The following is a 15932-nucleotide window of genomic DNA, read 5'->3' on the forward strand; positions in this document are numbered from 1 at the left end:
CTATATTTTGCATATTCCTTAGTCTTAATATGCTTAAATGAAGCACCATGGATTTTGCGATCTAAAAGACAAGAAGAGACTGAAATGTAGTCTCAAACAAGGGAAATGTAGCTTCGCAGACAGGCACATGCTCCACTCTTCTAAACAATGGTAACCACAAAACTGAAAAATATGTCAAACTCTTCTAAATATCTAAGAGAAGTGAACATTAAACACTAAGAAGTCTTTAACTTGACTAAGAACATTTTAAATAATCCTTTTTTTATTTACTCTCCTAATGCAGTCTGACGCAAAGCATGCTGGGAATTTGAAATCCTTCTTGACCAACTGTGTTGAATTAACATGTTTAAATTAAGTAAATTGAACAAGGAGCAAATAATTTTTTTGAGTTTTAGTCAAAACTTCAAGTTAATAAAAAAAACATTATACGTTCACGTTATTTTAAGTTGAAAATATATTTTAGTGATATTTCAGATATTGATACCTGGTTGTTTACACTTGAATATGGACTCAATTTCAGAATGTTTTAAGGTTTAGCATTTGAAGCTTTGCAGTACATTCGTGTGCATCCAAAATGCGACTTTGTGGCACAATTAAAGCAATTTGGTAAGAATATTCAGAGCAATTTATTTCTTCTGTTTGCCGAAGAATAGTTGATTAAATGCTAATACAGACATTGCAATTGTAAATATATAGATCAAATTACTTAAATATCTAAACCCCTGTCATACAGTAACGTTTATTAAAATGACATCATAATCATCAAATATTAAAACCATCGCTTCCTACAATCCGACAAAACAGCTGTTTGCTTATAAAAATAAAGAGAGGATATATAACTCAACAGAAAAAGCCAGGAGCAGAAACATGAAAAACATATATAATGTGCCTAATATACAAATATATACATTCAATAAATAGAACAATTTGCAGTTCTGTGGCTTGTGTACTTGTGGCTATCATGTAGGTCTGTCATTCTTGTCAGGCCTTTTAGAAAACGTCTACATTTCATTCTTTAGGTCAAATGTGTCTTTATACATCCTGGCTGGCCCACGTGTGATAATAAAAGTTTACGTTTGTAAATTTTATGCAGACAAAACATCGCTTGAGTTGGGGGTAAAGAGATAAAACAGTAATTGCATCAGGAGACAAAATTGTTTGATGTCATTCGCAGGTTTATCCAAACGAAACCCAATCAAAGGGAGGCAAGCCTTTAAAGTGACCTGTGCCAGACGATGACCCAAGAAACAAAAGAAAGGTAGACATTTGAAGAACTGTATATGAATGTATGTATAATGAAAATTACACATATGTACAGTAATCATTTTGATTCAGTAGAGAAAGATGTTGGTCCCATTTTTTGTGACAGCTAATTGTATTCAGTTGCAAGCAAAAAGAAACATACAGGCCAGACTGAACTGTTGCTTTGAAACCGAGGCAAAGAAGATTAGCATAGCTAGCAAACAGCTTTGGTGCAAGAAAACTACTTCACAGTGCAACAGACGTTATAATGTTGTCAGAGAGCTAAACCGAACAACACGTTTCAAGCAACATTTTTGTCCAACAGTAAAGAAAATACTTCAGCTAGCATTGTCTCTTTGGTGGACAGCAAGCAAACTCAGGTATTTAAACGTATAGTTCACCCTAAAATGAAGATTCTTGAATAATTTATTCACCATCATGTTATTCCAAACCTGTATGACTTTCTTTCATCTGCAGAAGAAGATATTTCGAAGAATGTTGGTAATCAAACAACACTGGCTCCCATTGCATGAACGCAAAACCACAGCAATATTTCTCAAAATATTGTCTTTTGTGTTTGACAGAAGAAAGTCATACAGGTTTGGAATGACATTAGGGTGAATAAATGATGGCAAAATCCCCACACTTTCACTTTTGTTTAACCAAAGCAGACAGACAAACACATCATCACAGTATACTTGCATGTGTGTATTGCATAGAGGCATGTGATTATCCATTCATGTTACAGATTGTCTAGACAGAATTTTCTGTTTCTTTTCTCTTGTGGCCCAAGAGGCTATGAAATACTCAGCAGTTTTCAAAGTGGCTTTTTTGTTTCAAACTGCACAGCAGTAACATTTTCGAGATTCTTGCGGCATGTGTTTCAGGATTTAGGTACGGCGAAGCTCAGAACACAGAAGAAGTCCTTCTCCATCGTTCCAGTTCTCTGCAAATTCTGTGCAGGTTCCCGTAGAGCTGGTTTTGATGTGCTTCTACTCCGTGTTTTGTTTGAACGAACTTCCGTGCATCTTCAGCTTGTGCAATCTGTGGGTGTAAAGTGCAGAAGGTTTAATCAAATAAAAGTCCCCCACAACAAATAAAACGAGAACATTTATGGAGGTCACTTTTATGGAGGCGGGTAAATAGGCCGGTCAAATTTACCTCTGGTTTTTGCGGCTCGACTGGGTTTCTTTTTCTTTCACAAAAACGGCGGCGTCGCCTCCGCGGGCGAGGTAGGAAAATTCGCCTTCTTTGGCGCTGTAGATTAATCTGTACGAAACAAGTCATCGGGTTAATTTTTAAGAATTTTTAATGTTATTTAAAATGTAGTCAATTTGAATAAAAATGTGAGATTTTCAAGTTTCAGTCTTAACATTAATAAGCTAAACATGTCTTACTTAGATTGCTTCTCTCCCGATTTGATCCTCAGCTTGCGAATGTGGAAGGTGTCTGGGTTCCACCAGGGCCAGCTGATGAGCGTGTCTTTCTCCCAGAGAAGTTTCACCATGAGCAGATCTCCGATGTCCTCGTCTGTGGTCAACAGGAAAGACACTGTCGTGTTCGTGTTCAAAGCAGGCCTGTAGATTCAAACAATACCAGCGTCATTTCTGTCCAATCTCACACTGTTTTGTACTATATTTAGGGCACTGTGTGAAGTTGAAAAGTCCAGGGGCTTTTGCAACTTACATAACATAGGGAATGTTTTCCTTCTCATTGTCGGTGCCGTACAATGAAATCTTCATCGGCTGGTCGGTGTAGCTCAGTTTGGTCTTGCCGAAAAAGTGGACCTTCACTTGGTAATGGAAAACTGTGGGAAGACGGTTATATTTAGAAAAGGCTTTTGATGATTTAAACTCGCACATCTCACACATCGGATTTCAGTTAAAGCACAATCTTTGGGTAATTTTAGAGGAAGGAAGCTATTATCGTGCATTTGACCGGACCTCATCCTGGAAGGCATATACTTTGTTTACAAGAACGGCTTGATGATGACTGTTCATATTGTTTGCGAAAGCAATTTGCACTGCTTTTCGTAACGAAATGTGATGTAGTTGCTCACCTTTATACGGCATCATATCTCTGGTTTTCATGTACATCTTTGTACTCCTGCGTGTGCGGATTTTGTTGACGGCGTAGCCCACCTTGTTGCAGCGGTTCTTGCGACAGCTAAGGCACATGCCCTTGTTGAAGCTTTCTTTAGAGCTACAGTGGTAAGCCATGCTTTGCTGTTCCATATTCACGAGCGAATCGATGAACAGGTGAACCGAGCGCTCGTGGGAGCACTTCACGATCTGATCCATGTCTGGGGAGAACCGAGAAACAGTGTTGAAGGTAATGCTCTAACATTCAGTTGTTCGTGATTTTGAAACGTCTTGAGGATAACTCACTTCTCAAACCAGTAGTGGCCACCATCAACATCGTGTTTTGGAAGTTACAACCAGGTTGGAAGGTACCGCCGTTGGGGTATACGTCTATGTGGCCCACCGGCCTTTGAATCCCGATGCTGCGGTCCGGAGAGCCACGGGTGTTGGTGTGAAGAACGTCCACGAAAAGAGCATCGTCGGGGGAAAGAGTGCTCTGGGCGTCAGCATACTCGAAGCTGGGACCGGCAGGGTCCAAACCTGGTAAGACAACCGATTTTTTACACAACCGTCACTCCAACCAATGAGCCTTAGCAAACAATATGTGCTTACCTGTAATTCTGTTAACTTTATGTTTGGTAAGAAGGCCAGCGATTCCTGCCACGTGAGCTCCAAGACTGTAGCCCAACAGGTGCAGTTTCTCCCAGGGATATTCAATCTCAGCCTTGTTTAAAAAGCAAGACACACAAGAGAACGTTTTAGATGTACTTTCTCAGATTTATGGTAGTTAGGTGCGTTTGAAAAAGCACTTGAACTTTGCGCCGACTTAACACAGAGTTTTTCAGAGTTAGTGTGTTTTACATACCTGCAACCAGTTGACGAATTTGGCCACGTCTTTGCCTACTAGCTTGGTGTAAGCGGCTGATGTAGGGTAATGCTGCTGCGCGCGTGTCAACCAGTCCACCACAATGACATTGGCCGTTGGCTCTCGTTCATACAGGGCAGTCACCAGCTTGGGAACCCAGCTCTCAAACATACCCGTGACCTGAAACGAAATCATTGATGTCACGGTTAGTACCGGTTTTAACATTCATTCACGTTCTTTTATGGGTGTCACGCAACGTTTACAATGCGATTACGTGCTCAACTAACAGGTTTGTGGTTAAACTTTGTTCTTTCAAACTTTGTATAACAAGACATACACATGTTCCTGGTGTTCTAGAAAAGCACTCACCGTCCACCCGTGGATAACTATGAACGTCTGGGTCTCCATATTAAAGTTACATTCTTTGATGGTTTGGGGTTGACCGGGAACTATATAACACAAATCGTCCTCGGGTTCCTCGCTGGTTCTGAAAGAAAACTTGGACTCGACGTCACTAAAGTCCATCATCCATTCAGTGGAGTTGTCCATGATGTTATCTGTTCGAGAACGGGTTAACATGAGTTACAGACAGGAATAAACAAATTGACTTGTAAGCTGCTTTGAAATATTTGAATTATTAAAGCTTGAAAGAAGCTTAGCTATTTGGACCCTTTTTACAGAGTCAGTGCTAGTTGACTGTACATTTTATGTCAAATAAATAAATTAAAGATGTATCAAAATATATATATGTATTTTTTTATAAATAGTGTTCACAATAGTACTGTCAAATTCGTATGTTTTTGCAAATCAAAAACAAAATATTATCCCATTATACTTAAAAGCTGCTGTCAAATTGTAAGTTTTATAAACGGTGTCAAATAGTCTTATAAGTTTTATGAGATATTCTGACACATTCACTAATCGATTAATCGATAGTATAGTAAAACAAAGCAGACCAATCAAATACCATAAAAGTGCTGATTTATAAGCGTCATAAATAATATACACGATATAAAATGATATTAATAAATAATACATAAATATACAAAAAATAATAAATATATTAAAAATATATAAATATAAAACAAAAAATATATTATTAAATATTAATTCGAATAAAAATGTCAGATTTTCAAGTTTCAGTCTTAACTTTTACAAACTGAATATGAAAATGCATATTAAATAAATGACAACAAAAACAGAAATGTATAGAATATTGATTTTGAACAGTCGCGAGCATTGTATTTAGATACAAAATTATTATATAATTACAGAAATGTATTTATAAAGGTATTAAAATACACAAAAATTTAGTATGAACCCCCTCATTTAAGTTATTCAGCTTTACTGAAGTTCATTCTCGTCATACATGTCCAATAAAACGCTTTCCGTTATCCACGTACTCTCATAATTACCCGAAATATTGAATTTTAGCACCGGAAACCTGCATTTTTCACATCTTTTTCTTATAAAAAGCACTTTCACAACGTCGCATTCTCTTTTAATGCAAAGCATTGTATATAAAGCATATAAAGCGCATATTTACCAAAGGTTGTAGATTCGCTCGTCGGCTCGATGGTAGTTGTACAACCCGGTGAAATGCACGCAAAGTATATCCAAGTTATCAAACCAAAATTGCTTAATTTCCACATAATAAAATAGTCTAAAAACCGACGGCCGGATTGAATTCAAAGCGAAGCCGATGAAGATCCTGATTTTTATAGTAAAACAGCAGGTTAATAGTCCAGATGGAGGTCGCTGCTTATGTCGTCCGAGTCTCTCTCAAACTTAAGATGTGTTACCGTTACAAGCGTCTTTATACTGTGGGACCTCATGCAAATGTCTCGGCTCCTATTGGTCGAGAGAGGTGGGCTAAGGCGTGAGCTGGCCAATAAAAGGCACGGACCACACAATGGGCTCAATACTGTCGCTCTTTTTGATTGAAGTAGACTTTATTTATCTAGAAATAAAAATATTCAAGTAAAAATATTCAAGTAAAAAAGTTTTTTTGTAATTTTCTCCTTGAAGTGCATTGTAATTTCGTCTCCTCTTTCCATGTCTTTCATTGTGTTTAATCACTTCGTTGAATGAAGTATTTAATTGTTTACATAATTGCTATGAATATCCATATTGTTTTACAAAAATCACAATCTTTGTATATTCTGCCCAAAAAAAGTAAAAAAATAAAAAAGCTTGAACGTTAACGTCTTTCATTTTTCTTGTAATATAACTTTAAAACTAAACTAAAGTAAAAATGAATCAAAGCCCACAGCACCCAAACACACCTTTGTAGTTTTGGGCCGTGAGGCTGTTTCCCTACACAGGAACCAACAAAACAATGTGTTCAACATGTGTGCGTGCTCTTGGCAGCATATGAAACAGGGCCACAGAAATCAATGTGACTTCCATTCAGGGAGACGGTCAATGGGTGTGTTTAGCCGCCCTCTCTCTCATTGGCCAGACGGGGGTGAGCAGAGAGCAAGCCGAGCCTTTCAAAACCAGTTGAGAAGAAAAATTATGTCGTAAACCACTGGCTTTTAGTGGGAATACAGGTAGGACACTAGAGGTACTTAGATCATGTGTGTGTCCATCAAAATAGAAGCTGCCAACTTGTATTATGTGTTGATGTGGACATTTTTCTGAATGACATTTTTCTTAACATGTTAATAGTGACAATTAATCAACTGTCAACCCTGTAAAAGTGGTATTCTGAGATGACACGCTGGGATTTATTTGTACTTGACCGTGATATCTGTCTGACAGAACATATAAAATCGTACAAAATGTGACTTTGAATAATCACCGTATCAACCCTGAAACAGCCCTCATTTCAAAACCATCCAGATGCGATTATCAACACCGTTATGACTGAGCATTCAAGACCAATGATAAAAGGAAACTCATCCAGTTGGTCCAAATATGTCATTTGTGTTTTCAAAAATGTGCTAATACGGACATTTTTCTAAACACATTAACAATAATCAACTGTTAACTGTCAACCCTGTAACATTTCTGCATATTTGAGTCCCAACATATATTAAAATGTTATTGAAATGACACGCTGCGATTTATTTGTGCTATACATAATATTTGTCTAAAATCTCAAATGCCCATCATCACCATATCAAACCAGAAACAGCCCTCATTCCATTAAACAACCCAGATGTGGTGATCATGACTGAACATTCAGGACCAATGATAAAAGGAAAAACATGCACATGCCGTCTCTCATGTTCACGTGCTTAAACGCACGAAGCGTAAACATTTATACTTTCTAATCCCGAATCTACTTTCCAGACACAAGTAAACTCACTCACAAAGAAACAAAGAAACTTTTCGAATTGCTTAGGCAAAAGTAGAACTTCATGCAAACCACATGTTTGAAAACATAGCAAAAGCGATCTTGAGAAATGAACATGCACAATAGCTCAGAAATGCAGGAAAGCTGTACTGTCGTTTTAACATTAAATCAGTGCAATAAAGTTAATATGGTGAAAATATTTTTGTTAGCGAATGTGAACAATCTCTTCATGTTTTACAGTTTTATGGTACACTGTACATTGTACATTGTTTGTTTTATTAAAACATAATGTTTCACAGACATGTCAGCAAGATTATAATTGTAACCATCATTGGAAAGTAAGAAACATAGCAAACAAACTTGAAAACTTGCAACCTCAATGTAAACATTAAGCTTGAACTTCCTTTTTTTTCATAAATGTATTAATATGAAATATGAATACCAGTTCCTACAGACAAGGATTAAAGTCTGATCCCTCTGCAATGAAACCTTGTGATATGTTTTTAGCTTCAATAAATAGCATTTTAATCGAATTAAATTGTGAATAAACATCTCTAAATCTAAGTTGTTAACTTTGTTAACTTTGCAAGTTTAAAATCACATATGTTTTCTATGTAGCCCTACAGTCAGTACAATGGCCCCAAAAATGATTTGGATATAATACACATTTACTCATTTATGGCACATCTGCATTAGATAACAGAATATTAAACTAAGTATCTTATCCAAACAGACATGTATAGTCCTTCTAGTAACGACACTTGATTTGCATCAAATACATTTTAGTGTTTTAGTGAATTATGAAGGTGCACAGCAGGCAGGATAACCATGGGTGTCAGTATGGAGATATTTCACCTATGTTTGACAACCAGAATCCATATCAATTGATGAATATTCAAACAAATCAGATCTTATAAATCGAATCTAAAACTGTGTAATCATTTTATTTATTTACTTTGCACCTACTGTAAATTGCAAAAGCCAAAAACGCTCCATATACAAACCCCGACTGATATGTCCATCATAAACAACACTATTTACATGCAGTTCATCACACACGGTTTGGATAAGCGTGCAAACAGCGATTCAAAATGTTTGTGAGACCACCAAATAAAACACATCTGGAGAAATCTGTGACTCATTACACTTTGACTTTGATGTCTTTTGTCTTTAAAGGCCCAATTTATCCATCATTTTCGTCGTGACATTAGCAAACGTTTTTGATTACATAAATAAGATGAGTGCATAAGTCTCTTGGTAGCTGTGAGTACAACGTTCGCCGTGCTCCGTGTTGAAACAGTACTATTGCAGAGTTGGATCCCGGCGGACATGGATCTAATATCAGTTTCAGCTGTGAATGTTGTAACAACGTCTGCTTCCAAAGCCTCGGTTGTGATCTCTAGGGAAGCCTGGGCTGTGTGATGTGCTGTCGAGCATATATTGTACACCATAGTCTCCCTAAAGGATACTAGGCAGTTTTAGATGTTATGTGGCAATATGTACCAACCGGGGGACCATGTACTGTGTCCCAGTGGGTATACAGAACCGATCACTGGATTGTTTTGTTAAAGGGTGAAAAAAATTGAATTCTGTCTTTATTTATTCAACCTTATATTGCTCAAACCTGTGTATTTTTCTTTCTACTATGAAACACAAAAGGAAGATATTTTGAGAAATGTCTCAGTGGTTTTGTGTCCATACAATGGAAGTCAATTGGGGTCCAATGTTGTTTCCAACATTCTTCAAAATATCTTCTTTTGTGTTCTACAGATGAAAGAATGTCATGTGAGTAAATGATGAAAGAAATACAAAGTGATTTTTTTCTTTTGCATAAGTACGTCAAAAGTCTCACTTCTCAAAACAAAAGCAGTGTTGTAAGGTTTATTTTAATATTCATCGTTTATTTATATTCAATGCTTAATTTAGACAACTTTAACGTCACCCATCGGATGTGTTGAAATGATGACACATAGCGATGTTAAATGTCACATAATGTCAAATAGTACCACGGTGAATATTAATCATCTGTATAATCATCTGTTGTTCACAGGGCCAAACAGAAATATACTGCAAAATAGGATTTTATGAGATTCGATGTGCACAGCATGACAGTTGTGCTTCTCTCAAATGTTCTTATTCATAATAAGCGCTTTGGAGATTTTCACCGTGCAAATAAGCCTTTAGGTAGTCACGTGAGAGATAAGCCTTCAGTGTTTCGCTTGCCTTTTAGTAAAGCCTGTGAAACAGCAACAGCTGAACATAAGCAAGTGCAACGGATTAGAAAGCAGACACGGAATATTTGACACACAATTGCTCTTTGGGGCTTGTTAAGGGATCGTCCAAGCTGCAGGGTGCTATGGCCTGCAACAGCTGGATGACTTTGAAAGACTGTGGGAACTTTGAATCTTTCATAGAAATCAGGCCCATGATGAGAAACACCTATGTGATTTCTTTAGCACACCACTTTTCTGAGGAATATTGAAAGCAGGGTTACGGCAGAGATTGAGGAAAAGGAACACCCACCCACACTTGTTTTTTAACCCTTTTGAGATATAAATCGCCATTATGACTCCAAGAGACTCATTGCGTATGATGAAGGAAATGATAGTGTGAATAATAGGTTGAAATCATATACGGCTTGCGTGCAGTTGAACTTTCGTCATGTGACACATCTACTTGTGTAGTTCTGTATTTTGCTAAATCTTTTCCATGTGTACTGTACGGACACTATCAGTCGAAACTTTGGACATATCTTTCATACTTAAAAAAAAAATTGTGTATCATTTCATTACATAAAAACATAAAAGCTTTCCTGTGGCTCAGTGGTTAGAGCATGGCACTAGCAACACCAAGGTCATGGGTTCCATCCATATTGCACTTAATAATCAAATGCAATGTAAGTCGCTTTGGATAAAAGCGTTTGCCAAATAAGTAAATGTAAAATACAAAGTAGTATATATAACCAAAGTAATTTCAAAGTTTTAAGTAATTTAAAGTTTTTCTGATTTTCAAATCATATGTATGTGTTTAGGTAAAATGATCATTTTTATTTCCTCCTGTGAACAACTTACAATATTTCTACCAAGTTTTAAATAAATTGTTGTTTCTTTTTGCATTTATTTGCAGAAAATAAGAACTAGAGAAACAGGTCATAAAACACCAAAGATGCTTTGTGTTTTTTCAGACCTCAAATACTGGAAAGTAATCATATTCACTTTTAAGGAATACAACATTCATATTTGCACGTGTATGTAGGAAATGTTAAAATATATACATATATTATGTGGTAACCTTGATTGTTATCACAGTTTGCATGTGCCTTGTCTTTCACTTTTGTCTTGGATGACTTTGTCACTACTGAGGTTTGATTTGGTTGTATTTGTGTTGTCCAACAGACACTGGACTGGACTGACCACAAAACATCTATAAATCATCAACATGCATATCATTTATAAATCTACAAACCATGAATTAACAAATAACAAATAAATTTAAAATAATGTTTAAAGTCACCATTTAAATAAGTTAACGTTGTCTCTTCTATTGACTGTTTCGTTGATAAACAAAATGACTAACATAAAACAAAATAACAAAAAAGCCAAAGAAAACAAAAACATAAAAGCAGCGATGTTTCAAACATATTGCAGAGCTGCACACCAATGAAGTACAAACACATTTTTTTTACTGTATTTTTACCTTCAAAACAAATTCAAAGTTGAAATCCGTATTGCCATTACTGTTTGAAACATAAAATTGGACGTTTTTCATGTATGTTCTTTTATTGTCTTGAAAAACAAATGAAATTTCCACTGAAATCTGACCTGAGTTCTCAAATTATAAACCATTATTATTCTCTATTTATTTAAAATTATAAATAACATTATTTATTCATTATTATAAATGATAAATGGAATCCTTAAGCAAGTTTAAGGTCAAGTAAAGAATTTATTAAGAACATGAGAAGGTGCAAATCCTGTTAAGTGTGTCCAAACCCTTTTATAGGAGGTGTTTATTGTCATGTACTGATTCAGACAAACATAGATCTACAATCTAACGGCACATGTTTTCTTCACATCAGGTCACGCAGAGCAGAATGAGGCGTAGCACTGCTTCATAGGAATAACACGGCTGTCGGCATGAGTCTTTGAGTTATGTTCTTTGTCAGCGATACTCTTGCCATGCCCGCCCCCATGAGACCTCATGTTCAACATGCCACATGTTCATATGGTGCATGTAAAACACACTCAAAGCTTCATACATATATTCTCAGAAATCGCAACATAAATCCAAAGCTTGTATATCATTCAGGCGAGTTTGCTGTTATGTTCTTTTTGGCGTAAGCTGTTATTGGCAAACAGTTTTGCTTTTGGCATACAGTTCTGCTTTTAATACGTTTTGATACATTGTGCACCATTAATATTTGGCACAGGAGAGAGTGGGGTATAATGTTTCAACTGTTTCACAAACTGTGCATAATAGTTATCATATGGATATACTTTTATAATAAATCTGTCAGGATCTAACGAAAACTCATATAGCACCTAAAATTTCAGAAAACATCTTCATGCATGAAGCAGAACTCAAATGCACTTGGCACGCCAGGAAGGCGTTCGCCCGACAGGGCCTCACCATAGACCACTGCTAGGAAAAAGTTACACAAGTCTTCACTCCCCACCAGTGTCACATTCAAATCTTTGACTCGACCTCCCCCCTTCACTTTCTCAATCAGATTACGGCGTGCCGAGTTCAAGTCCACTTGATTTGTTTTTCTGGTGCGCTGCCCGTTTCTAAATTCCCTTTGTCTGTTGGGGGTGGGAACACGTGTTTCTCTATTATTTGCATTATCTGAAGCTACGTCTCCCGGCGGTGTTTCTTTCCTAGAACGAATTCCGCTGAAACACAATAAGGATGTTTTCACAGCTTTATGTATTTTCATAATATTGCTCCCCAGAACAGGGTCTCTTGGGGGCCGTCCTGGATTAGACGCTCTTCTTTTGTTGCACAGTGTGGGCGCCGACCGCATCAAAATATAGGGGTGTGTGTCGGTTGGGTGATAGATGGTCTCCTACTGTGTGTGAACAACATTCATAGTAGCCCATGGTTTTGGGTATGGAGGCGTGCATCTAATGCATGGGTGTAAATATGTTTTTCAGTGTTTGAATGCATGTGTTCAGGCGGCACGGTTTTAAAACAACTTTTAAAAATGATTTATCTTTCAGTTTTGGAAGAGTTCTACTGTGGCATGATCAGTTTAACAGTTCCCTTCATGTTGTTTAGTCAATAGTTGATTTATTAATATATTCAATTCTGTGTTTAACCCAGAGTAGCTTATTACCCTTGTAAACTTTTTGCAAGCCAGTGAATTATACTTTGTGAAATCTGAGACACTTGTTGAAAAACGGGCATAGGCCTTTATAGTTTGTTTTAAATGTGGATCTAGTACGTCCTCTCCTGTTCATTCTTGGAATTACAGATGACAGCCAGGGCATACGGTCTTTTATTCTGTAAAATGGACCCGACAATGTTAAAATAACCAGGGCTCAGTTTTTTTATCATACAATGAAAGTGTCGATCACTAACATTTTTCCTAACATCTCATGTTCAAAATCGTACAGATTTGGAACAACATAGTTAATGTGGCTTAGTAAATATCACAAAAATAAAGAGGTATATTAACTTTTATTCAGTGGAACATTTTACAATTTTTATAAAAAATCCTACAGTTCATTTCTCTAAAATGTAAAAAAAATGTAATTAAAAATAACAACTTAGTATTTATTATTTGTATATATTATTATTTAATTATATTAGCTTTCCTGTAGCTCAGTAGTAAGAGCTTTGCGTTAACTACGCAAGGTTGTGAGTTCTATCCCAGGGGATTGCAAATACATATGTAAAAAGGATAAAAGCAATGTAAGTCGCTTTGGATAAAAGCGTCTGCCAAATGCCTAAAAATGCAAAAAAATATAATTAACCAATTATATATTTAATATACACTTAACATGTTTGGTGAGTTCTAATGGAAATATTTCATTTACTTATTTTTTTACTTACATCTACGCAATTTAAAACGTGTATTTCACAACTTCAAAATATACTCACTTTTTTTTAACTATCCCTTTAATGTGAATAATCGTGTCCATGTATGTGAAATGTGAATTTATTAGGAATCATCCTATTGCATCAGTTACACCATGCATTCAATATATATTTATCATTTTCCAGTTTCTGTTTTCTTGTTTCATTTCTGTTTTCTTTTATCGTTATTTCTACTATTTTATCTCATGTCTCTATATTGTTCGTTCTAAATTGTATTTTATGTTAAATAAAATGTATTAGAAGGAAGTGCCTAAATAAAATTGAATAGAAATACAGTGATACAGAAATAAATATGCATAAACATAAAGAGAATCAAATCATATTAATATTAGTGTACACTGGACATCATCTTGTCTATATCTAGACTAGATAAGAACGGACCACATCTGCTCACAGCTCCTGTCTGCAATACCCGACTGTCCACCACAAGAGGGCGTCGTAGCTTTTGTGAGTGAAAATGATCAAATCAATTGTAATGTTTGCATAACTGTTGGCTGAGACTACAAAACAGCGTTTCTAATAAACTAATCTGCCTCTGAGCAAGCTAACGTGCCCTGCTAATGCAAAGTCGCATACATACTGTAATGTCAAAATATAAAAGAGTTTAATACTTTTTAATTGTTTAACAGAAATATACTAAACGTATAACGTATGTACTATGTAATGGAGAACTACGCGTTATTAGCGTTGTTGCTTGTGCTGTCAATTTTTGAAAGATGTATATTTGATTATTATTTGGCCTATTCTTTGAATGTCTTTTCGCTGCTTGTTTCTTTAAATCGAGTTATATTTTATAGCCGCTATTCCCAAGGCACCACAGCAGCGGTTTGGGGATTTTTTACCATATAAGGTCATGCTGAGTTGAGCTCCAGTTTCCTGTGGGCGGGGCCTGCGTTACTCTCTCACTCATTTTATCTCTGCAGTTCAGTCGCGAGTGGCTACAGATTAAATGACGCACAGTGATGGCGAGTTAACATGTTTGTGTATGTTAAGTGTATGTTGTGCTACTCTTTTGAGAAGCATTGAGGAATCCCATGCAGATGAAAGTTGCATTGCTTCTCTGCGCAAAACCTGTATGTGACTCATTCATCTGTGCAACACAAAAGAAGATATTTTGAGATATGTCTTTGTGGTTTTGTGTTCATACAATGGAAGTCAATGGGGGTTGTCAACAGTCTTTAAAATATCGTCTTTGTGTCTTCCTTTAACTATAATGTTTGCTTTTCTTTTTATTGTAGTTTCACCTTCTTGTCAAATCCGAGACCCTTTCAACCACACCAAATCGATTCCCACAGCAACGCTCTTTTCCAGAGGGCATATTTACAAAGCACACTTTGTGTTACGTTCATCAGTTAAACTTCCATCATGATGGGACGCTGCCAAACAACATGACACACATTCGTACTTCCTTTGGTCCCTTAAAACTAAGCAGTCGCTCGTCATTTTGAACCACGGCCAAAGTGCATTACGTATTTTCCTGCGACCAGTGCCAGAGGGTATAGCAGCAGAGGGCGTATGCTTACGATTGGGCACACAGGTGCTAAACATCTGTGCACGGCGTGATGTCATCTCGAACTGTTACCGTGACATGCACCAGACAACTGTTTGTCTAGAGCACAGGTGTTTTTGGACACTGACGTCAGAACGTTCATCCAGGTGTTTTGGAGAATGTGAGTCATACATTTGACAGACAAGCAGAGGTGCACTCTAAACATGTCTCATAGTTTTATCACCTCGGTTTGTCACGTTAGAATGTCAAGCAACCGTATGAAACAAGGGTTGGCGAAAGATAAACGTTCAAAGTGCTATGAAGAGATTTTTGGAAAGGTGTCAAGGAAGGGATTGTGGCCAACAGCCGTTAGGAGAGCCAGTCGAAACATAGTGTAACATTCTGCATTTCTTCTCTACCTGTCTGTGCCAAAACCGTCAGACGGGCCCAACGGTTTGGACGTTAACGCTTTGAGTCCCACATCTCTGAATCATTCTCTGAAACATCTCTGGATGGTGTTCACCTAAAAATAAAAATTCCGTCATCATTTATTCAGTCTCGTGTGGTTCACAACCTGCACCTGACTCTTCTGTGAAACGCAGAAGAAGATATTTTGAGAAATGTTTTAGTGGTTTTGTGTCCATACAATGGAAGTAAATAGATGTCCAATGTTGTAAGTACCTTTATTCTCAATTACAGGGTTAAATCTGGCCGGCCTGCCTGTTCACCTCTCCATCCTTTTTTTAAACAAAACGCACTCACTCCAAATAAGGAGAAGTGCTCAGACTGAGTTTGGACCTGGCCGTGCCTTCTCACAAGTGGTTAGATATGAAGACCGGTGGGGGGAGCAAAAAG

General features: G+C 36.8%; 1 protein-coding gene across 1 annotated transcript; it reads right to left on the reverse strand.

Annotated features, from left to right (window-relative positions):
* Positions 1-725: 725 nt before the first annotated feature.
* On the reverse strand, positions 726-5989 carry lpla (lipoprotein lipase a). The gene is made up of 10 exons (XM_056758308.1): positions 5735-5989; positions 4558-4745; positions 4189-4368; positions 3936-4047; positions 3630-3863; positions 3302-3544; positions 2929-3049; positions 2640-2819; positions 2404-2511; positions 726-2286 (listed from the first exon to the last, which is right to left on the reverse strand). The coding sequence occupies exons 1-10, from the start codon at positions 5838-5840 to the stop codon at positions 2235-2237; spliced, it is 1524 nt and encodes a 507-aa protein (XP_056614286.1). The 5' UTR covers positions 5841-5989; the 3' UTR covers positions 726-2234.
* Positions 5990-15932: the final 9943 nt, after the last annotated feature.

The sequence above is a fragment of the Triplophysa dalaica genome, chromosome 10 (genome assembly GCF_015846415.1).
Source record: "Triplophysa dalaica isolate WHDGS20190420 chromosome 10, ASM1584641v1, whole genome shotgun sequence".
NCBI classification, from domain to species: domain Eukaryota; kingdom Metazoa; phylum Chordata; class Actinopteri; order Cypriniformes; family Nemacheilidae; genus Triplophysa; species Triplophysa dalaica.